Source organism: Phoca vitulina, unplaced genomic scaffold, assembly GCF_004348235.1.
Source record: "Phoca vitulina isolate PV1807 unplaced genomic scaffold, GSC_HSeal_1.0 scaffold37, whole genome shotgun sequence".
Lineage (NCBI taxonomy): Eukaryota > Metazoa > Chordata > Mammalia > Carnivora > Phocidae > Phoca > Phoca vitulina.
Genome location: NW_022589740.1, coordinates 10,781,786 through 10,803,741, shown reverse-complemented (window position 1 = coordinate 10,803,741; position 21,956 = coordinate 10,781,786). Strand labels below are relative to the sequence as shown.

The window sequence follows — 21,956 nt, the reverse complement described above, 5'->3', positions numbered from 1 at the left end:
TCAGTGACATCAACCAACTTACTTTTGATTGGAAGGCTGGTTGCTGGGACTCTAGCGTTTGCAGGAAGTCACTTAACTGTTTGCAAGCTGGAAAACCGAACCTGAAGTTTTCTTTTGTCACGAGAACGAACGCAAGTGACTGGGGAAGGTGTGTCCCCACGGCTCCGCGGGCGGGAACGCGAGCCAGGAGGCCCGGAGCGGCTACCGGACCGAGAGGCGCTCCCGAGGATGAGCCGCGACTCCCTTCCAGCCTCCCGGCTGTTACCCTTTTAAATGTCAGCGTTCGAGGCTGTAGGGGTAGCACGAGGCAGCGAAACGGAACAGCCGGATTGGCCGCACGCCTCAGTTCTAGACGCACCTCTCCACCGAAAGGCCGTTCTGACTGGCAGGGGGAGAAAGTAAACAGAGTTGAATCACCCTCCCCACTGGCCAATTGGAGGGGGTTTGGATCGTGACGTGATGGGATTCTGCGAAATTGTTACTGAGCAAGAGAATGCCGGAACGGTGCGGACCGGCAAAAGCAGGGGCTCAGAAGGCGTCGGTGGACTGGGGGAAAAGTGTCTCTTAGACCTGGCGCTCGGTCCGGCCCTCGCCACCCGCGTCGGGGTGGTCGGGTGAATGTCCTGGGGCTTTGGCTCGACGGAGAGGCGGCCGAGGGCGTGTACCTCTCTTGCAGTTTCCTCTCCCAGCGCCTCGGGGGCGTTTTCAAGCGAATAAACTTGCGGCCGCCACGTGTGGCGTCTTTCCAAGGGAGCCGGCTCGGAGCGGCCGGCGCGCCCGTCGGGGGGATCGCGCCGGGCGCGGGGCGCGGGCGGCGGCGAGCGGCGGCAGCGCGGCGGAGCCCGGGGCCGTGGATGCTGCGTGCGGAGGCGCTGCCGGTTACGTAAAGATGAGGGGCTGAGGTCGCCTCGCGCTCCTGCGAGTCGGAAGCGCCCCGCGCCCCCGCCCCCTTGGCCGCCGCGCCGCGCCGCGCTCGTCGTCCGAGGCCAGGGCAGGGCGAGCTGAACCTCCGCAGCCACCGCCAAGTTTGGCCGCGCCGCCGGGGCTGCTGTCGCCCGCACCATGTCCGCGGCCGCCTACATGGACTTCGTGGCTGCCCAGTGTCTGGTTTCTATTTCGAACCGCGCTGCGGTGCCGGAGCATGGGGGCGCTCCGGACACCGAGCGACTGCGACTACCTGAGCGCGAGGTGACCAAGGAGCACGGTGACCCGGGGGACACCTGGAAGGATTACTGCACGCTGGTCACCATCGCCAAGAGCTTGTTGGACCTGAACAAGTACCGACCCATCCAGACCCCCTCGGTGTGCAGCGACAGTCTGGAGAGTCCGGATGAGGATATGGGATCCGACAGCGACGTGACCACCGAATCTGGGTCGAGTCCTTCTCACAGCCCGGAGGAGAGACAGGATCCTGGCAGCGCGCCCAGCCCGCTCTCCCTCCTCCACCCTGGAGTGGCTGCGAAGGGGAAACACGCCTCCGAAAAGAGGCACAAGTGCCCCTACAGTGGCTGTGGGAAAGTCTATGGAAAATCCTCCCATCTCAAAGCCCATTACAGAGTGCATACAGGTTAGCGGCGTCTCCCTCTCCCACCGAGCTCTGGGGTTAGTTAACCTTTGGCCGGGCAGTCTTTCTGGGCGTTAAGGACACCACGCTCGGCCTCAGGGGTGCCAACATTTTGGATAAGATGCTGTTTTAACTCTTTAAATGATTGAGCCGTGTAGAGACGGAACGCTCCCTCTCTCCTTAATTGTCTCCAGTCTCTAGAAGCCATGGAGAGCATGAACCTGGCAGGCAGAGTGAGCGCGGAGTGCCAGCGCCCGTGCGTGGCTGCGCGGGGAGTGGTGCCGCACCCCCCACCCCGGCCCGCCCCGCCCCGCCCCCAGGACTCCCGCACCCCGCGACCGTGGGGCCACCCCACCTGGGCAGGTGCTGCATTGGGGAGGTCAGATGGCGTATCTTTTATTTGATTCTCTTGAGGGATGGCAGCGAAATGGCCAAAACCTGGGGCGAAGCGGCACACTTCACGTGGAACCTTTTAGGGATGACTAAGGACTCGTTTAGCTGTATGCTTGCTACTTTTCAGGGCTTGCCAAGGTGGTTTTAAATTTGGCCAAGAGTCCCCAGGGAGGTTTAAAATAACACTGGTTCAGGCGGCAGAGGAATTTGATCAAGTGATGGTTGGTGGGTTAACTTCATGACTAGTTAGCCTTTTTAATGCGATTCCAAGGCAGATTCCCCCCGCCCCCCCCCCCACACACACACATGATTGGTGGCACCCTCTACCCTGAATAGTTAGCAGGGAGGTGTGGTCCTTGCCTGAGGTCAACGCTCGGTAGAGAACGTGGGCCTGGAGACCTCCTGGAAGGGTCTCTCCCAGGGAGACCAAAAGGCCAGCGTTGGCCCAAGGAATGTGGCCAGGAAGACATATGCAGTATAAAAACGGGCTTTGGAGGCTTACAGAGACCTTGGTCAGCCAATTCTGTTGGTTCTGTTTAACATAACTGAGAAAAAGTTGGAAAGGGCTGGGCCCTGCTATCTCACCATCTTTAGTAAGGCTCTTCTACAACTGCTATTCTGATAAGCACAGGACCTGATCCTTTCATGGAACTTATTTTCCTTCCACCCTCTGACACCGTATTGAAGAGGCCGTTGGAGTTCCTTTGCCAAGTATTGTCTTTTTGGGGTGTGATTGTAGGTACTTTTAAGATGAGGCCCAGGGCCTGTGGTTTTAAAATGATCATTGGTTGGTTTGGTTTGGTTTTGCTTTTGAAAAGCAAGGCCACGTAACTGCATTTCGGATTTTATTTCCTTTGGACAGTGCTTCTTGTGGAGGCGCCTGCTGGCCCAGGACTGCAATGGAGTTTCCTGCGTGGTTAATGCACGATCAGGTTCTGTTTGGGGGTGTCATCTAAAGCTGCCCTCAAACAGCAGAGCTGGAAGTTTGCATCTGTAAGGCCGTCGTCGGAAGGCAAATGTGTGCCCGAATTGGGGGATTTGACCTTTAGCGTGACTCCCCCGGGGTGAAGCAGGGGTGTATTAACCCGAGGGTGTTACTCACCAGCAGCTGTTGGGCGGGCCTGGCCTTGTCAGCCATGTTCCCCGAGTTCAGTGGCTCACAATGACACTCACTGCCACCTTGAGCAAAGGCACTTTCTCCTTCAGGGAGCTGCCTGGTCGGGCGGCCCGGGAGGCCTGCAGGGTTTCTGTGGGAGCTACCGGAGTCTTTCTGTCTTAGAAAAAAGATTCCTGGAGTTCTGAACCATTCAGCTGAGTGATTTTTCTCGGGCATTTATAGAAATGGCTGCTTATGTGTGCGTGCATGCGTGGTGCTCTTTAATTCTCCATAAGGCAAGCCGGCTCAGCTGCTCCGGAGAACCTTTTACACAGGCAGGAGTGGAAACCCGAGGGAAACGTTAATCCCATTTTAAATGCTACAGTCAGTCTTTTGAAACTAGTGATAGGGTGATAGCAGGTGTCTTGTTTATGTTTGGGGGCTCTGTAACACCAGGACACGGTTGAACAAAAACCTTGGCCTCTGTAAATATTGTGGGAAGCACACTCCTACTGAAGAAGGTATGTGTCAAGGATCCTCTTTAAATAAGAGACTTAGAGGTCTTGTGCATTTGGAAGTTGCAGATTCGGCTTCAAGGTAGATTGTCTTGGGGAGGGGGGGAGATGAGGTAAGGAGCTTCCTGGGGTTTGTTGTTGTTGTTGTTGTTGTTGTTGCTGTTGTTGTTTTTCTTTTTGCTGGTATTAAATCCAGAAGGTGGACCTGAGATAGCCTTTGGAATGTCTGTATTCTGTGAAGATTTTAACAGCTAAAATTCCAGCCACACCCCCCTGCTCAGTATGGCCCAATAAGAGTCCTTCCTGCTGCTTGCTCATCTCCTACAGCCTCCTCCAGCGCCCACTTCCGTAGACCGTAGACCGAGGGGCTTTAAGAAGTTGAGTCATTTAAACAAAATTGCATTTAAGCCAGTGCTGCTACGTCTGTCGTGTCCTAAGAGAAAACAATGATCTTGAGTTGGGTTCTCCTTTGTCCTCTTGTTTCCCAGGTGGGAGAAACTTCAAGGTACTTCAGTTCCAAGTTTGCAAACTAGAGGCCTGCCGCTGGGTCGGCTTCACAAATCTGTTTGGCATGGCCAACACATAGTTAATAGAAAATGTAATTAGTTACCAACATCTGAAAATCTGAAGATTCGGCACGAATCCAGAGTTCTGGCTTCTCTGGAAAAATCGATCGATTGGGCAGTACTGGGCCTGAATTCCTACCCAGCAACAACTGGCTTGAACTGATCATTTTTTACAGGGCAGTGTCCTTTATTATTTTAATCATTTACATCATCTCTGTTGGCATGTAAGTTTACTACCCCCTCTTCGTTTGACCCTCAGTTTCTTAATCCACTGGGTAGGCTATTATCACTGAACCTCCTCATAGGTTCTTGTGCAAAGATTAAATAACATAGACAAAGCACCTAATATAGGATTCCACGTACAGAAAGCCCTCAGGAAATTCTGGATCTTACAGTTTGTGTGTAATAGAGCGGGATTCCTCCAAATCAGGAACCAGGATAAACTTATTTTTAAGTAGTACGTCAGTTTGCATTTTATAATACTATGCTCAATTTGCTTTTCTTCAGCCTCTGGGTCAGATATTCTTCCCCAGTAATGTGCTTCTAACCTTTAAGCAACGGATCTACGGTTAATCTGAAAAATGCTACACATACATTCTTTCTCATTTCCAGACTTTTGGGACACTTTAGAGGGTATTTATGGTAACGTTTCAGCTTAACAATTAGACCCATTACAGTACTTTGCTTGAAAACACATGGACCATATATATATATTTTTTAAATGCAAGCAGTTTGAAGTTTATCCTGTCACACCCCCCACAGACCCACGCCCACATCACCACCATCACCTACGTGCCTGTGTGCACGTGCACACAGAGGTCCCCTCACAGCCCCCACATCCACACCCACACACTCCTCCCCCACCTCAGAGCATGTACCCCAAACTGGCTCCACAAATACATGCTCACTCTGCAGGCCTCCTGCCACACCAACATCTCCTCAACCCCCCATGAGCACTAAAAAAAAAAAGAAAAAAAGTTTATCCTGTTTGCTGACTATGTGGTCACCTTGCACAGTTATGTATATACGGGGGCGGGTGTATCTTTGGGGGAAGGAAACAACGACATCCAAATTCCAGATCAAACTCTTCAGAGCCAGCTGGTGTAGACTCATGCTAGGCTGACATCCCAATGATAGAGACCCTAGGCTTTACTCCCGTGCCAAGTCACATTTTTCTTTCTTTCTAGAAGGACTCAAGTCAGCTCTCCCCAAGTGGGGACAACGGGGTTGAGGTTGAGGACACTGGTTATATCACTGCAGTTCCACAGAAAAAGTTTTAAAAACAACACTTTTTTTTTTTTTTTTAAATAGAGCATAAGGACATTTGTGTAAAATTAAGGAGACACAGGGTTGCAAAACCCCCAAGAGTGATTGCTTCCGTTTCTTCTTCCCCTGCTTGCACATTTCCCTGGGATACTTGAGACTATGTGGCAGAAGGGATCTGGAGGGCCCTCACCGTGGAAGGTCTCCTCTAACCCTGGAAACAGGTTTTCTGGCCTCTTTAGAAATGTCCATTCAGCCAGGATGTTCCCTCCCTGAGACCAAAGGTTTAAAATTTTGCTAATACAGGTGCCAGGCCTGCCCTGAGCCTCTTGTACTCCTCTCCTTTAATTACTGCAAAAAGCTTTAGAGTCCACTGTTTGATTCAGGAGAGTCTAGTGGCCCTCAGAGGTGTGAGAAAGGACCCATTCCAGGGGTTCAGGGACAGGGCAAGGTCTCGCTTTGGCTGCAGGCCCCAGACTGGGGGCCTCAGCTCACAAGTGGCCTCCAAGCAGGCTATTCATTAGCCGGTGTCCAGTCTCCGCCACTTTCTCTTCTCTTCCTAAGTAGAAGGGAGGCCCTGCGTGTGGGTCCTTGAGGAGACATTCTCTCTGCCCTGTTCTTTTTTCCATAGGGCTCCCCAAGTGATGTGGATTGTTGTATTTCATAACCTGACACGGTTCATCCAAAATAGATTTACAGCTTAGCCTGAGTGGGGCTTGCTCGCACAGGTAATTGTTTTTCTACTTTATTCCACCCCCCCACCCCCCGTTTTCTCTCCCCTAAGGAGACTTCAGACATTTTTTCCCCATAATTGTCCTTCCCTCCCATGACATTTTAATGCCACGGGAATACTGTAGAGCTATTTGTATATGTACCCCTTTTAAAGACCACAAACCACGGCGATAGCTAAGACTTTTTTCACCTGCCAAAGATCAGATTTTTGCCCCCTTGGGGCAATATCCACCCCACTCCCCAGTGAGACGGTCTAAACACCACCTCATGCATGGTGTCTTGTTGGGGGGGGGAACGACAATCTGCATTCGAGAAGAAGGCAAAGAGCTGCAAATGGCCTCTAGCTGTAGAGGATGTGAGGTTTCTAAGGTCGCAAGGATGGAAGAAGGGAGTGCTTCTGGGTTACAGACAAGAGGCTAAAACCCCCTCTACTCCGAAGAATGATGGCCCCGGCTGCCCAAGCCCCAGCTGGCTGCTGGGATCAGCCCTGGGGAATTAGGCCTCTCAGGGGACCCAGCTGCTCTTTGTTGCCAGTCTCCGAGGTAGGACTCGTGGCTCCTCTTCCTCACTTCCCCTATTCTCACAGAGACAAAGTGGGGTTGCCTTAGACAATCTTCGGCTGCTGGCAAGGCTGTTTCACGACAGAAGATACATGCAGAGTAGAACTACAGGATGAAAACATTATTCCCCTCTTTCCCCCTCGGATCTTGGAAGAGTGGTGAGGAGAGGGGAGGGGACAACTGGGGCCTGGGGTTGGGGAGGAGGTCGTGGAGCAAATGTAGAGCTGTTTTGATGGCAACACCCCATTACCTTCAGATGCAAAGATGTAACCTGAGGGAAATGAATACTTGGATTCTGAACATAAGGGTCAGATTTACATTCTTGTCTCAATTGTTGACGCTTATCCCAAGAACTAGTCATTCTGCAATGTCTGTGGGAAACTCCCAGCTCGAACTTCCCAGGGAGAACTATCATATGACCTATTGAGAAAGCGGCTGACAATGGTCTTTCTTAAGAAGTTCATTGGGAAGAAAAGTGGGTGGATGGGTTCCAGTATTCACTCTTCCAGGAGCCTCTGAAACAACCTGGTGTGTGCTGGTTAGAGTCGGCTTTCTAGGCCATCAATGTGATTTCTGAATGCCTTAGGGTCACTAGCATTCTTGATTTAAACAAACAAACAAGACAGAACCAGCTTTGTCGTTTTCGTTAGTCTTGACTTCCAAATTTTTCGGGTTGTTTTTTTCTCCTCCCCTTGGCTGTTCTCAGGCTTGGAGAAAGAGCTTGCAGCCCTCCAGGCCTCCCCCACATCCGACCCTCCCACCTTATCCTGATGTTTCTCCAGCAAGCCCAGCGCCTACTGAAGAACGTAAATTAGTGCCTAGTAATTGGTACAAAGGCACTTTCTGTTTCTATGCAACACGCAAAAAGGAGGGGCGACAGGAAGGGAAAAAAAACCCCACAGATGGTTAAAAGGAAAGAAATGGGATCCTCTGCAGTGGTCTCTGAGCAATCCTGGGTTTCGCTCCGCCCCACTTTTTGTTGGGAAGCTAGTCACAGGCCTAGGCCTAGATCGGAGCCCTTGGTGGCGGCAGCTGTCCGTATCACGAGAATTTGGAGCTTGGAAGTGACCTTGAGGGGTCATCACATCCATCATTTTGCCTGTAGAGGAGGTCAACACAAGAGGGCGCCCCAGACTCTGAAGGGCTGTTGAAGACGTGCTAAAGGCCCGAGCTCCGCCCGCCCACGTAGACACCTTCCCTCATTGTGAATTCTTTGCAATTCTTTGATCTGAATTCTTTCCCCACCCCCCACCCCCACGGTCTCCCAAGAATTCCAATCTATGGTTAACATTCTTAAAACCCTGGTTTAAAGAGCTGCTTCGCAGTAACCAAATTAACCAAGCAAAAGGGCAGAGGTGGAGTCATCCCGGGGACCTCTGCCCTTTTATTATGGGAGCAGCTTACTGTGAACCAGCCCAAGGCCAAGTGCCAGGGAGATTTCCTACCCCACCCTTCCTGGAGCCCTCCTGAAACTAATACCTTTTTGGTGCATTAAGGCCAAGAGTAAACGTTTGTCTTACCCTGGCCTCAAGCAGTCCCCTCAGCAAATAATAGGACTCACATTGTTATTCATGGAGAATGCCCCCCACCAAGGGAGTGAGGTGCATCCATTTTTTATGTGTGGGATCTTCCAAGGCATTCCTCTCTGTTTGTGCTCCGAACCCGCATTTACGAAGGTGCACCCACAGGCTTCCCTTTGAATCTGGGTGCCTCCGGAGGTCTGTTAGCCTCTGGACTCCTGAGCTGTGAATGAACATCTGGATCTGAAATCCAAGGATTCTAGAGCTGCAAGAACCAGCTAGCTCACGGGCTAAGCCTGGGGCCACTGGGTGTTCGCGTTTTTGTTTTTGTTTTTTTTATAAATAAAATGGAGAATGATCACAAATTTGAACAGGAGAATGGAATTCATCCCTGATTGAGCCTTTTTAAAAATCGAGGACATTATTTACATGGATGAAAATAAAGAGAGAGGAGCTTAAGCCCTGCAAAATTAATGGCAAGGATTTGAAATGCAGGCAGCAGTATTTTATATCAAACAAAGTGTGAACATTTTTCCAAGGCGAGTCTCTGTCGTTTTGGAAGTGAGTGCATCCCAGAGTCAACTGGAACCAAAGTGGGAACCGGCGGGGCAGGCAACTGACAAAAGCTTTGCAGACATTTCAGAACTGGAAAGAATGTTATAGATCATCTTGTTTCAAAGGGAGGGAAAAGAAGGTTTCCCCAGCTTTCCCTTGCAGGGGACCAGCTTTGGTGAGGCAGTCAGAAGAGTGTGTGATGGGGAGGCCAGCCCACTTTAAGGAGGTCACAGGCAGGGCATCTCCAGGGGAGGCCTTTGTTTCAGTAGCAAGAGCAGTCAGAGCATGGGCTTCGGTGGGGCTCCAGTCCCGCCTCTGCCACCTCCTATGGTGAAAACTCTTTGAGCCTCAGTGTTCCCATCTGTAAAATGGAGTTCAGTGACTCAACTGAAGTTGTTCTGAGACTAATTCAGATGAGGCGTTTAAAGCATTTCGGACAGTGTCCCCATACACCAAGAATTATAATTAAAAATAATTTATAGGTGTTGCCCAGAAGCCCTTGAGGTTCCTAGAATTTTTGTTTACAATGATGGAGCAGTCCAGCAACAGCTCATTCTTTGAAAGAATATTTATTTATTGAGTGACTGTTACAGGCAGAGGGCTGTGCTAGATGTTGAAAGCAGGCATTGTGAACATTGTGAATAATAGTAATAATGGAAAATCATTAATATTAGTAGTGATAATAATAATAGAAATAGCAATAACATCCAGCATTTATTACATGCCAACTTCTAAGCCAAATGGTTTACGTACATTGTCACATACAAACTCATGGAAGTCCTATGAGATAGGAAAGTACTCTTATTTTACGGGAGGAATTTAACTTGGAGTCAGTTATCTTAGTCCAATGTTACTCTGGAATTTTCCTAGTGTTTTTCTAACTACCTGGAGTTATGCATGAATTGTTGTTGACCTGGACCCCTTGGGGTCCACCAGTGGGAAGACACCCTGTCTTGCATGCCTCTCCTGGACTTGGCCCCAAAGCCACGGGCCCTTTGTTCTCTGCTCTTGTGTTCTAACTCTGGTGCGTGGCTGGTTTTGATGAACCTTGGTTAAGAATATCTACAGCAAATCTTGGACTCTGACCAAACCTATCCTATATTTTCCAAGAGCTATTCAGAACCTGCTTCCTTCCCATCGAAAAAGACGCCAGTTCTGGGTCCACAGCTGTGTTAGTCAGGACTCTTGGTTGCAAGCAACTGAATCCAAACTTGGACCGGCTCAGTAAAAAAATAGAACTTTATTGGTTCAAATTACCCACCCATCCGAGGTAGCTCTGGATTCGGGGACTTGGAGTGTGGCTTTCTCCCTGGCTCGGCTCTGCTGTCCTTTGCTTTGGCTTCATTCGTGGGCAGGCTGTCTCTGGATGGTGGTAAGGTGACCGCGGCAGCGGCCGACTCCCAGCCTGCCAATTCAGCAAGGAAAGAAAGTTCTCCTTTCCTAATGATTCCGGCAAAAGTCTCGGGCTTCAGTCTTCATAACTGAATTAGAAGTTTGTGCCTGTCCCACAACTCAATCACTGTGGCATGGCTAGGTCATATCGAACCTCTGGGCTTGGGGTCTGGGGTCACCTCTCCCCCCGAGAATTACATAGACTCAGAGTGGGGAAGGGGTAATTTCCACAAGGAAATTCAAGGCGTGCTATTTATTACCCAAAAGAAGCAATGGATGCCAGACCAGCAAAGCCAGCGGATACCCCCTCTATCTGCCCACGCAGAACTATAGACAAGATGTTCCAAAAAGCAGAGGTTTGACAAAATGAGAGACAGATTAGTATGACGACATTTCCCCCCCTCCTCTTTGAAGAGAAAGGACTCAGAGCTATCTCTGGAGTTCATCCTAAAAGATAGGCCACCAGTGCGTGTACTAAATGGTCTTGGCAGAAGATAGATGATTTCAACATGCATTTCTTGTGCTCAGGCTCATACCTCATACCTCTTCAGTGGACATTCTAGAAGCCAGTACCCAAAGCCTCTCATGGGATGAGGTTAACAACAACAGTGTGATAAGCAGCACCATTCACATGGTCTTAATTCCAGTTGTCTGTCCATTTTAATGCCCAGAGAAATGAATTGTGTTTACATGAATGTTTGTCACCCTGGGTGTGAACAGAGAAAGGCCTCATCTTTGCAAAGATGGGCTGTTTATAGGACAGTTCCCGTTGGGATTCCGGAGTCCATTCGGTGTGCGTCATGCCCAACAACAACACCCTAATAAATTGTGAGGCAAAAATTAGCTCTTAAAAATAACTTACAAAAACACATAAAAATGACTTAAACTCCTGTGCTGCCATAATTCTACAGTAGTTTTGTACCACTGCCGTTTTCATGAAAATAAGCAGAATGACAACCAAACAGCCAGCTTTTCCTCGGTCGTGTTACAAATTGTCCCCGTGGCCAGCCCCTAAATGCTTGTCTAGTGAGCATTATCCCTCTGAAGTGGGGGTTCCCGGCGTAAAGAAACATGGGCTCTGCCCCTCCAACCTGAGTCATTTCTCCTCGATGTCCTGCCGGCTTCCACATGGCAAATGCCCACCCGGGAATGCCTGCCCTAGGAGGGCTGCTTGCGGAAGGTCGGACAGCCAGCCCTGTCAAGCTTTGTGGTCTTTGGTGACAAACACCAGGCCATAGGAATCCATGGCTCATCCCATTAAAGCTTGAAAAACTATTTGACAGTGGCCCACATGGCGTGTGGTCATCACAACCTTACTGTGGGTCCAGCGGTGTAAGGAGGTTGAGCCCAGAGGGCAAATGCTGACACCACGTGCTGGAGAAGCATCACCAGTCACTCTGAGCCACTGTGAGGGCCACAGCCCGGCTGGCAGGCAGAGCAGGCATTTTTCAAACCAGACAGCAGTCTCGTCTCCTGTACTTTTGTCTTTTGCCCATTGCTTGATCCGAGCCAAAGGCGTCAGCTCTCTGGATCACGGTTGTCCAGAGTGGGGGCTGCGGATGCTACATATAATTGTACCTAAGTGTGCAAATGGAAAGGTGATCCTTGTGTTTGCAAAGGAGGCCAGAAGTCTCAGTGGCCCTTGTAAAGCAACCGTGTGCATCGGGCACAAATTTCCCAGCCATAAGCCTGGGGTGTGCAAAGATGTAAATGTCTGTAACCAGAGCTGAGTTCTTGAGCATGCCCTGTGTTCCTCCCCCCTCGCCCCCCACCCCCATCACTTTGGGCTGTTGATGGAGAAATTTTATCTTGAGTCCTGTTAAGGTCTCTCTGTCGCTTTTCTATTGAATTGTATTCTTCTTTAGGTAAATGTTTGCAAAATCAGAGTTCTCTCTCCCCCTCCCTTTACCTTTCTTTCTCCTGGGAATGATCTAGTATTTGGTAGGCAAGAAGTCCACCTCTTTTCTTTTTGGCATCATGGGAAGCCTGTTGATGTTGCACACTATCCTTTGACCTTGATGGTCTCCCCTGGGGTGTCATGCACTAGCTTAGGTCTTGGTCCTCGTGTGCTGGCATCCTCTGCTCAAGAGGGCCTCTGGACAGTGGCTCCAGGTGGTAGAACCTTGCAGTCTGTGACTCAGGACCCCTGGGGCATTCTCCCAGCCGTGTGGTCCTGGGCTCAAGAGCACCCAGTCCCTTTCCCCACCCTACATTTGGAAAGGTGAGGCTGCGAGGCATGCTCAGACACCCTCCTCCAGTGTGGCTGCCTGACTCAGTCAGTCAGGTGCCCTGGTGTGTTGGGCGGGGGGGGGTGGAACTTCCCCAGAGGGGCTGGTGCAGGCTCTAGGCCAGGCAACAGTGGCCATCCCCTGGGACTGCCCACACCTGTTACTAACAGACAGTACAGAACGCAGGGCATTTCTTAGGGACCTCTACGCATGTTCTCTAAACTCAGCCCCTCTAGTCTCTCTCTGTAGCTCAGGTCTCGGTAGGAAGCGCGGGCCAATCAAGAGACTTCAAGTTTAAGGACTTCCGTGCTCTGCTTTCCATTTTTAAAACTCTAAAGCTCAGCAGCACAATCTGTTTTAAACTGTAAATGCCCTCCCGAAGCCAATCCATCTGGGAAGAAGAACCCGGGAGTAAGAGAATGAGAGAAACCTGTGGTAGGAGGCTATGAGGCTATAACCCCAATGAGTTAGGGCCTTTGCTCTTCTTTCACATCTAATCTTGTCTCATGCTCCAAGCTGAAGGAGGCATTTGAAAACCGGTTCTCATCCAAGCGTGTCCTTGGACAAGTCGTCTGCCCTCTGAGTTGGCTTTATCTGCCAGGCTTGACAGGTTTTAATTTGATGGTTATCAAAGTCACCCAAAATGCAAAGATTCAGAGAATCTATGTTCTCAGGATAGTTTTGCCATTAAACATTTATATCCTGCTCAATGTTTAGCAAGTTCATTTATTATTTCTCTTTCCCACAAACAACTGGGCAGAAGCAGCGTAGTCTGGGATGGACAGGAAGAGCGTGGGCATGGGAGTCAGCTAATCTGAGCCCAGACCTAGCTGTGTGCTTGTGGAGAGGTCACTCCACCTCTACCAAATCAGAGTTGCTGCGATGGGGCCATATGACTGAGACATCAGGACTTTTCTCTCACTAGGTTGAGAACCCAGAGTCCAGAATCTGGTGTCCCCCGTCTCTCCTTCTGAGGTCCCAGCACATGAGCTAACTCCCCAGATCAGCTGAGGTCAGGGACACACAAACAATATTCAGAGAGGCTTGCTTCCTAGACACCAATGTCCAGTGCTCCGTGACAGATGTTACAGACACGCCCCCACTTCCCCGCTCAGAACCTAAAGAATGGGACAAGCTGCCTTCCACAGATAAACACAGGGGCCAGGAAGTAAAATCACACATTCAAACTCTGAACTGACTCTGTTGTATCAACAAATAAAATATAAAAAGAAATCAAATCACAAAAGAGGTTCAGAGAGGGGCCAAGAGCAAGTGGCAATATAATGGGGATGACATTGAGGCAGGATGATTCTTCCAGAGCCGATAAAATGTTTTTATTTTTTCAGAGCATCTGCATGTGCAGGTCGCAATATTTCTGGCAAACAGGAGACTTTTGATTTTTCTTTTGACTTTTGATTTCTTGGTTTTTGAGGTCATAGTTAACTGGAACGGTTTATGCAGGGAAGTGTAGAATTGTCTCCTCCCAAGGATGGCCTGCATACCTCCTTTGTTAAGTGCATGGTGCTCCATGAGGGTCATGGACATGAAAAAGAAGAGAGCAAAGGCTCACATTCTGTACCTGTAGGTCAGCGTTGCTCTCCTATAGGAACAAGGACCGATGATAATGGACAACAGGGTAGGGATGCTGAAGTCCTAGGGTCGGGGCTGGTCTGTGTAGCTATGTGTCCCACCAGCCTCATCCATGAACGCTGTATTGCACCCTGGGCTTTGCACCTCTGCACGCACTTCCCTGCTTCCCAGTGAACTCACCCCTCGGTGGGGCAGCCTTGCCATTATTGCCTGTGTAACTCTGAAGGGAGATTTCTGTCTGTCCTTGTAGGGGCCATTTTCCTCTCATATACAGAAGAAGTAGGAGGGGAGGGGTGAAGGAGGAGTGAGGAAAGAGATGAAGTATGTTCTGAAAGTTTCTTACTTTCTAACAATTTGAGAAGGAAACAGAATGATACTCCTTTCTTTGGTCTTGGACACCAGAGTGTTATTTCTCAATAGAAAGTAAATACCTGGCCCCCCATTCTCCACGTAGAATATATTCTTGATCAACGATCAACCCATATGTGGAAAAGTTTAAACTCAAATGCATCAGTTTCCTTTGTTTTGTGTAAGACTCTTTTTCTCATAAAAGAAATTTGTACTTAACTGTTTTAAAAAAAATCAGAAAATATAGGAAAATTACAGAAAGAAAGTGTTACTCTTTATCCCCACCCCCACCTGTAGATGGCTACTGTTCATATTTTATATATATTCTTCCAGGATTTTTTCTCTCCATAGATGTTGCACATACATACATATACAGTCGATCTTACACTGCTCTTTTCACATAGTGGTATATTGCTAACATTTTTCCATTTCATTCTGTAACAATCTAGTACCTTTGTAACAAGTACACATTATTCCACTGTATGGATACACTACAATGTATCAAACTGATTCTCTATTGTTAGTTAAGTTGTTACCAAATTTTAGCTTTTATGAACAATGCTGGTATCCCTGTACACTTTTGTGTTCCTATCTAATTATTACCAAAAATAATTCCTAGACGATTATATTGCCAGATAGCCCTAGATCAATTATAAGTCCCACCTATGCAGTAGAGGTGTGTTTCCTCATGCCTCCACCAATGATGGATCTATGTACAAACTTTTTTCTTTCTTTCTTTTTTAAGTAGTCTCCACGCCCGGCATGGAGCCCAACAGGGGGCTTGAACTCATGACCCTGAGATCAAGAGTCAGATGCTCAACCGACTGAGCCATGCAGATGCTCCATATGCACATAGTTTTTAACATTTTTACCAGCCTGATATATATTTCATTAGTGTCTTAATTGGCCTGTTTTGATTACTTGTGAGATTAAATATATTTTCATATATTTATTTATTGGCCATTAGTATTTCTTATTTTACAAATTACCTATTTGCATCCTTGCCCAATTTTATTAAATTGGGTTATTAATTTTGATTTGTAAGTGTCCTTTTTGTATTACAGATTTTAACCTTTTGTCTTATGCTGCAATTTCCTTTATTAGTTCACCATCTGACTCTTACATTTTTTCACTTACGTATATTTTTACTATGCAGAGGTTTAAAATTTTTTTATGTGTTTCACAACTATTCTTCCAATAGGATTTTGCCTTTAGTTTCATGTTTAGACAGTCTCTTCCCACTCCAGGGTTCTAAAAACAGTCACCTATATTTTCTCTCACCTCTGTGGTTTTATTTTTTACATTTATGTATATAGCTCCTCTGGGATTTATTGAAGGGAATGGTATAAGGTAGAGATCCAGATTTAATTTTTCAGATGTCTATGCCATTTACTGAATTACACATTCATTTCTTCACTAATTTGAAACACCCCATCCCTATCGAGTCTTGGGTTTATTTTCAGACTTGACTCTGTTCCACCGAGTTGTCTTTTCCTGTGCCGGTCTCGCACTATCTTAATTATTGCAGCTTTAATCATACATTGTAATAACTGGTATCACAAGTGTTCACTTACTGTTGTTCTATTGCAAAATTTTCTTGGCAAGTCAAGTGTATTTATTCTTCCAAAATCACTTTAGAATAGTTTTGTCAAGTTAAAGAAAAAAGAATTTCTATGGTATGTGTTAATTTCATCGACAAATTTGTACAGCATTGCCATATTCACACCACTGAGTCTTATCATCCAAGAACATGGCAAGTGTTCCATTTATTCATTTTCTTTTATATCAGGGTCTGATGATTTTCTTCATGCAGGTCCTGAACCTTTATCTCTAGGCTCACCCTGACTGGCGGTGGTTAGCATATAAGAAAACCATTGCTCTTTTGTGTATTTATACCTGAGAATGCATTTTTAAAAATTATATTAGTTTTTTTAGGTATTTCTCTTCAATTTTCCAGATAGGAAGTTGTATCAACTGCAGATAATTCTTTTATCACCTTCCCCTACCAGTGATTTACTTCTTATTTTGTTATCTAATTGCACTCACTAGCATTTCCTGAACAACATTAAGTAGCGATAGCGATGGGGACAGTGTCCATTCATGCCTCGAGCTTGACTTTAATAGAATGCTACCTTTATTTTACTATTGACCTTGCTGGGGAAAGGTTTCGGATCTATATTTTTCTAGCCTGTTAAGGAATTTTTCTTCTATTTTCCTAAAAGCTTTTATTAGGGCTGGATGTTGAGTTTTATCAAACACTATTTTGCATTTTTCAAGGGAAAATGTGTGTGTGGGGGGGGTGGGTATATTAGTCTGTTAAAACGGGGAATCATATCAATATGATTTTGTAATATCAGATTATCCTTTTATCTCTGGAATCCTAGTTGCTTTTTTACGATCAAAACCCACTATTTTATCCTCAAGAAGCGGCCCTGGTTTTGTCCATCTGCAAGAAGCTGTGATTCCTAATTGGCATTTTTGGAGTTCTGTTCGGCAAAGGAGGCCTCACACCCTTAGATCTGTTTTACGAGATGGAGTTACTTTTGCTGGAAGCCATGGGAGGTTCAGAGTTTGTATTTTTAACCTTCCTACCTTGATTAAGTTTAGCCCATTTTAGGCTCTTCCATGGAACTGTGGAAGGCAAGGGGAGAAAAGCCAGGTGGGAAAGCAGGTGTGTTGAGACCATAGGTCTCCCAGACCCTGGGCCAGTATCTCAATGACAGTCTGTCTGAACTCAAGGAAGCCTGGACAAGGCTGAGTATCACCAGCTGGCAATGCCCACACTGTCCTCTTTCTCCCTCTGTATGGAGAACTCACCACTTGGTGATGTCGGCTAATCACGGAGTAGAGTGGAGGCTCCTTCTTGAAAGCAATGAGCTGTCCTTTGTACTAAGTAGGCAAGCGCATAGCCCGCGGGCTCTACTCCGCTCCTCTTGAACCCCTCGGAGGCCCAGGAGACTTCTGGAGGCCTGACCTGTCTCTGCAAAGAAAGTCTCTTACACACCAGGTGCGGTATTCAGTAGCCGGTTTGATCCAGTTAATTTTATACTGGAAGCCGAGGCTGTCAGCGAGAGGTGCTTAGCTCGTTGCCGGAAGGGGAGGGGAGCGGTGTATAAATAAGGAGAAGGCGGAGGAACTTGTGCCGTTAACAGCTCTGCTCCAGTAAAGCAAGAGTTTATAGTGTCACTGCCTCTGGGTATGTTTTCCTGTAAAGGCCAGAAATAAAACACGAGTACATGCCTGTTCTTCCCCCGCCCCCTCCCCTGGAGGACGGTAACGCTCTCATTAATACTAAAGACAAGTTTAAAGATTCTTTAATTGATAGTTGCTGTGCCCTGTGATTTGTTCGGTGCGAAGAAGGTTAACTGTTCTTTTGTGGGCTTTAGCCCGGAGCTGAAAGGCCTGACTTGGTTTCCCCTTGGCTGTAGGATGAAGGGCCAGCCACAGCTTCTCCAAGACCCCTCTTTTCCTCCTCTGCCCACGATCTCTGGTCCCATTCAGCCTTAAATTGTGTTCCTTCTCTACATAGGATTTCTCCATTCCATACTTTCTTAGGTACAAAACATGTATCATTTTTTAGATAATGCCTTATTATGTGTCTATTATTAACGAACATGCCGAAATGTATCCCCAAGTAGGTTGTATGCAGACTCTTCAGTGGGTTAAAGAGGTGGGTGGTCTCAAAGGGCTACAAATTCTAAGTCCCCAAGAAGAATCCAGGCTTCCTGCACACACACATTGTTTGGCCGGCACAATGCTTTATAAGGTGTTGAATCTGAATGCCTGTGAGGGAGCAGAGCAGTATCCGGTTGGCCATGACTCCATTACAACCCGTGATCAAATGCACCTGGCATTTCACCCATCTTCACTATGTGTCTGGCTCCTGAAGCCATCTGGATTTGCAAACTCTGGTGTACATCAGGTACAAGTTCAAATCTTCAGGGCGAGATCATGGGTCAGCCAACTTTCTCCCCCCAACTATTTGGTAAAAACCAAAGTAAGAATGCTGTTTATACCATTTTAAGCTCGCAGACTTTACAAAAATAGATGGCAGGTCAGATTTGGCCTGTGGGCTGTAGTTTGCTAAACCCCTGATTTAAATCACTGACTCAAAGCTCCTAATGTTTTTCCAAAGGATCCAAGAAGAATCAAAATGATCCTGGAGCTTCTACACTAAGAATTCACTTCCAAGTAGGTCTTCTTTTAAATGCTTAGGAATTGTAAGGTGGAATTATACAAGTTATGTGAGTCTAACAAAGGCTGCTGTGTTGGCTCGGATTTGCTCTGGGCTCAGTAGGTGGCCCGCTCTTCTCTGAAACAGGGATAAAGATTCGACGTCAATGGCAGCATCTGGGTTAGAAGCAAGAGAACAATCACACGGTGACAGGCATGAGAAGCAGTGAAGACAAGACAGCCATAAGCCAGACTGAAGGTGAATTCACTTGAAACATACATAAATCGTAAGCATAAATACTTAATAGTTCTGTACGCACAGCTGATTTAGGCTTCGTGCTCATTTTCCATTGACTATCCCTTCCATAAAGGCATCTTTTTAAAACAGAGGGAGTGACTTCTTTCTTTTTCCAATCCAGAGCATAGCAGAGTGGTCTTCTGATCCATTTTTCCCGCAGTGGACACAGATCCATTCCAATAAATTAACCTCCTCTCGTGACTCACTTGAAAGAAACATGTGCCAGTGAGTAAGCTAAACCACATTACCACTCCTCCAAGAAAAATCCCTCTGATGAGTTTTAGTCCTGACAAGCACCGAGAAAACACTGAGCCTTTCCTTTTCGTCACTTTTCTCACCACCAAATCACAAAGCAGTGGAGAGACGGCTCCAGTACGGAGAGAGCAGTGAGGGTTGTTCTGTTTGGCTTGCTTTGGTTTGGTTTGGTTTTATAATTCATCGCTGTATGAATTCTAACCCTTCATTATATTTTTTAACATCACATGTTTAAGAGAACATTTCTCCCATAAACCTTTCACTGGGATTAAGAGGACTTTGGCTGCAGTGTAATTCTGGAAGAGGCAGGAGCTGCCTTCCCCAGTGATCTGGGAACTTCCGAGCAGGCTTTGGTCATGTGAGTGAACTCAGCTGTACATACACACACACGCACACACACACGCACACACACTTAGGCATTTACTAAATGCTTGGCGATATAAGTAGCACAAAAATCAGACATGATACTGTCCTCATCCCAGGAGGGGATTGTTCAGGGCGTGATGACCGTTACGCTGCTGAGAGAATAGCGGATAAAACCTTAGCCATGTGTGGACTGTCACGGAGATGACACGGGCTTGGTGTTGTTGTTATTATCAGCATTTCTCCATCTCTGGCACAGGGTAGGAGAAGCCGGGGGGAAAGGATGAATAATATTTGGATGACTCAGACGCGTCACACTGGACAGCCCTCAGCCTTTTGAGTCTCTGGGTTCCAGGAAGGTGGGGACGGGAGTGAGAAAACATGCACTCCTCACACCTACCAAAGGGGTGTCTGGAGAGTTCTGTGGAAGGCAGGACCCGTGTGCCCTGGGTCTGTGTAGCAGCTGCTTTGGGCTGTGCTTGAACGAGGTGGGAAGTAGGCAGGCAGGCGCTCACAAGAGGGGCACCCAAGACTCTCTCATCTTAAACAGCTCATGGTGCCTTTCAGCTTGTGTGTGGGTCCGGCAAACGTGGCCACGGGTGCTGTCCCGCCCCGGCAGGGGCCAGGAGGCCCCCAGTGCTAACCTGATCACGTCTGGAGGGTGAGGCTTAGCTGCATTTTAATGAAGTGGGACATGGAGACAATATGCTGAGTCTGAGGAGAGCGACCGCAAAGGAGGGGCTGCTGGAAACACCAGGAAGCGCTAAGCCTGTTTCCTCATCTGTGAAATGGGCCACCTCCATGGGGCGTCCTGTGAGAAATCGGCCGGATAGTGCACTGTGAAGCCCTTAGCTCTTACTATTTGAGAATCATGCTAATTCTTTTATGAGACATATGGAAGAAGCTGGGACTGCTTAGTGTGAACAGACTAGAGAAAGACAGGATAGCTCTCCTCAGATATCTAAAGGATTATTATGAGGCAGAGGGAACAAATGTATTTTTTAGTATAAGACACTATGACTGGGGGCGCCTGACTGGCTAAGCCGGAAGAGGATGGGACTCTTGATCCCGGGGTTTGAGCCCTGCGTTGGGCATAGAGATTAAGAATAATAATAGTAATAATAAAAATGAAGACAATATGACTTATAAAATATGGCCTTCAACAGGGAAGCACATTCCATGTCTCTAAAAGTGTTTGTTACCAAGATGCTCAGGAACAAGCAGGCTTTCTTGTCGGGTGCCGGCCTCCCTGTCACCAGACCGGCCCTGACGGAGGCTCGGTGGCCACAGCACTCGGGAGCTCGAGGGGAAACACCTGCTCCAGGTGAGAGGTCGGTTGGACTCGCTGCCTCAGTCCTGCGGCGCCAGCAAATCCAGCAAAGGGCCGAGGTTCCTGACTCTCTGGGAGAACCTGTGCAACCAGCCGCCATGTAGAATAAGCCCCCCACCTCCCCACCCCCCGGTGATGATGATAATTGCCAAGGCTCTCGGGGATCCACTGGGTATAAAGGAGCAAGTTCCTTTGCTTGGAGAACATGATTCTGGGAAACTTCCTCATGGTATCTGTTAGTCTGTTAGGTGCCACTGGGAGGTGGGGGGGGGGGGGGGGACCGAAATGTGTTTCTCAGCGTGGGAGGCGAGAGTCCAAGAGGAAGGAGTCCGCAGCGCGGGTTCCCTCCGAGGCCTCCCTCGGTGTCCTCTGCGAACACTCTGTCCCCACATGCAGTCCCGTCCTGAGGTCCCGGGGGTCAGGACGCCAGCCCAGGGATGCGGGGGTGCTGGGGGTGGGGGGGACACGCCCTCAGCCCACGGGCCTCGCCTGCGGGGCCGTGTCGTGCGGGTCCCGGGGATGGTTGGCGCGTCCTGCGACCCTGCTGTCTCACCCGCGTCCTGTCTCGCCCCCCTCCCCGCAGGTGAGCGGCCCTTCCCCTGCACGTGGCCAGACTGCCTTAAAAAGTTCTCGCGCTCGGACGAGCTGACGCGCCACTACCGGACGCACACGGGCGAGAAGCAGTTCCGCTGCCCGCTGTGCGAGAAGCGCTTCATGAGGAGCGACCACCTCACCAAGCACGCCCGGCGCCACACCGAGTTCCACCCCAGTATGATCAAGCGCTCGAAAAAGGCGCTGGCGCACCCCTTGTGAGGCGCCGGCCGCGCCCGCCCGCCCGAACTGCTCCCGGCGCCCGGGGACGCGGCCGGCCGCGAGGGGGCGCGCTGCGGGCCCGCGGGGCCCTGCCCCCTGCCCCCTGCCCCCTGCCCCCCGGCCCCCCGGCCGCCGCCGCGTTCGTGCGCCCGCAGCGTTTTCTAAAAAGCACATCGTAGCCTGAGATCAAAGTCCACACTTGGTCCCCGTGCAGAGGCAGCTCGGAACCGTCTCTGACTGTTGGAGGGAAGGCGAACACTTTCTTTTTCTCTCTCTCTCCTTTATTTTTTGGGGGGGTTGGGGGTGGGGTGGGGGGAGGGAGGCCAGGCCAAGCCGGCGGCGGCGGCGGCGGGGAGGGGGGCGCGTGGAATTTTACAGCTTCAACACTGGTGTACATACGTC

The 21,956-nt window shown here is 48.7% G+C and overlaps 1 protein-coding gene across 1 annotated transcript; it reads left to right on the top strand.

Moving 5' to 3' along the window:
• Positions 1–828: 828 nt before the first annotated feature.
• KLF9 (Kruppel like factor 9) lies at positions 829–21,604 on the top strand. Its single transcript, XM_032427518.1, has 2 exons — positions 829–1,567; positions 21,325–21,604. Exons 1-2 carry the CDS (start codon positions 1,063–1,065, stop codon positions 21,552–21,554), a joined length of 735 nt encoding a protein of 244 aa, XP_032283409.1. The 5' UTR covers positions 829–1,062; the 3' UTR covers positions 21,555–21,604.
• Positions 21,605–21,956: the final 352 nt, after the last annotated feature.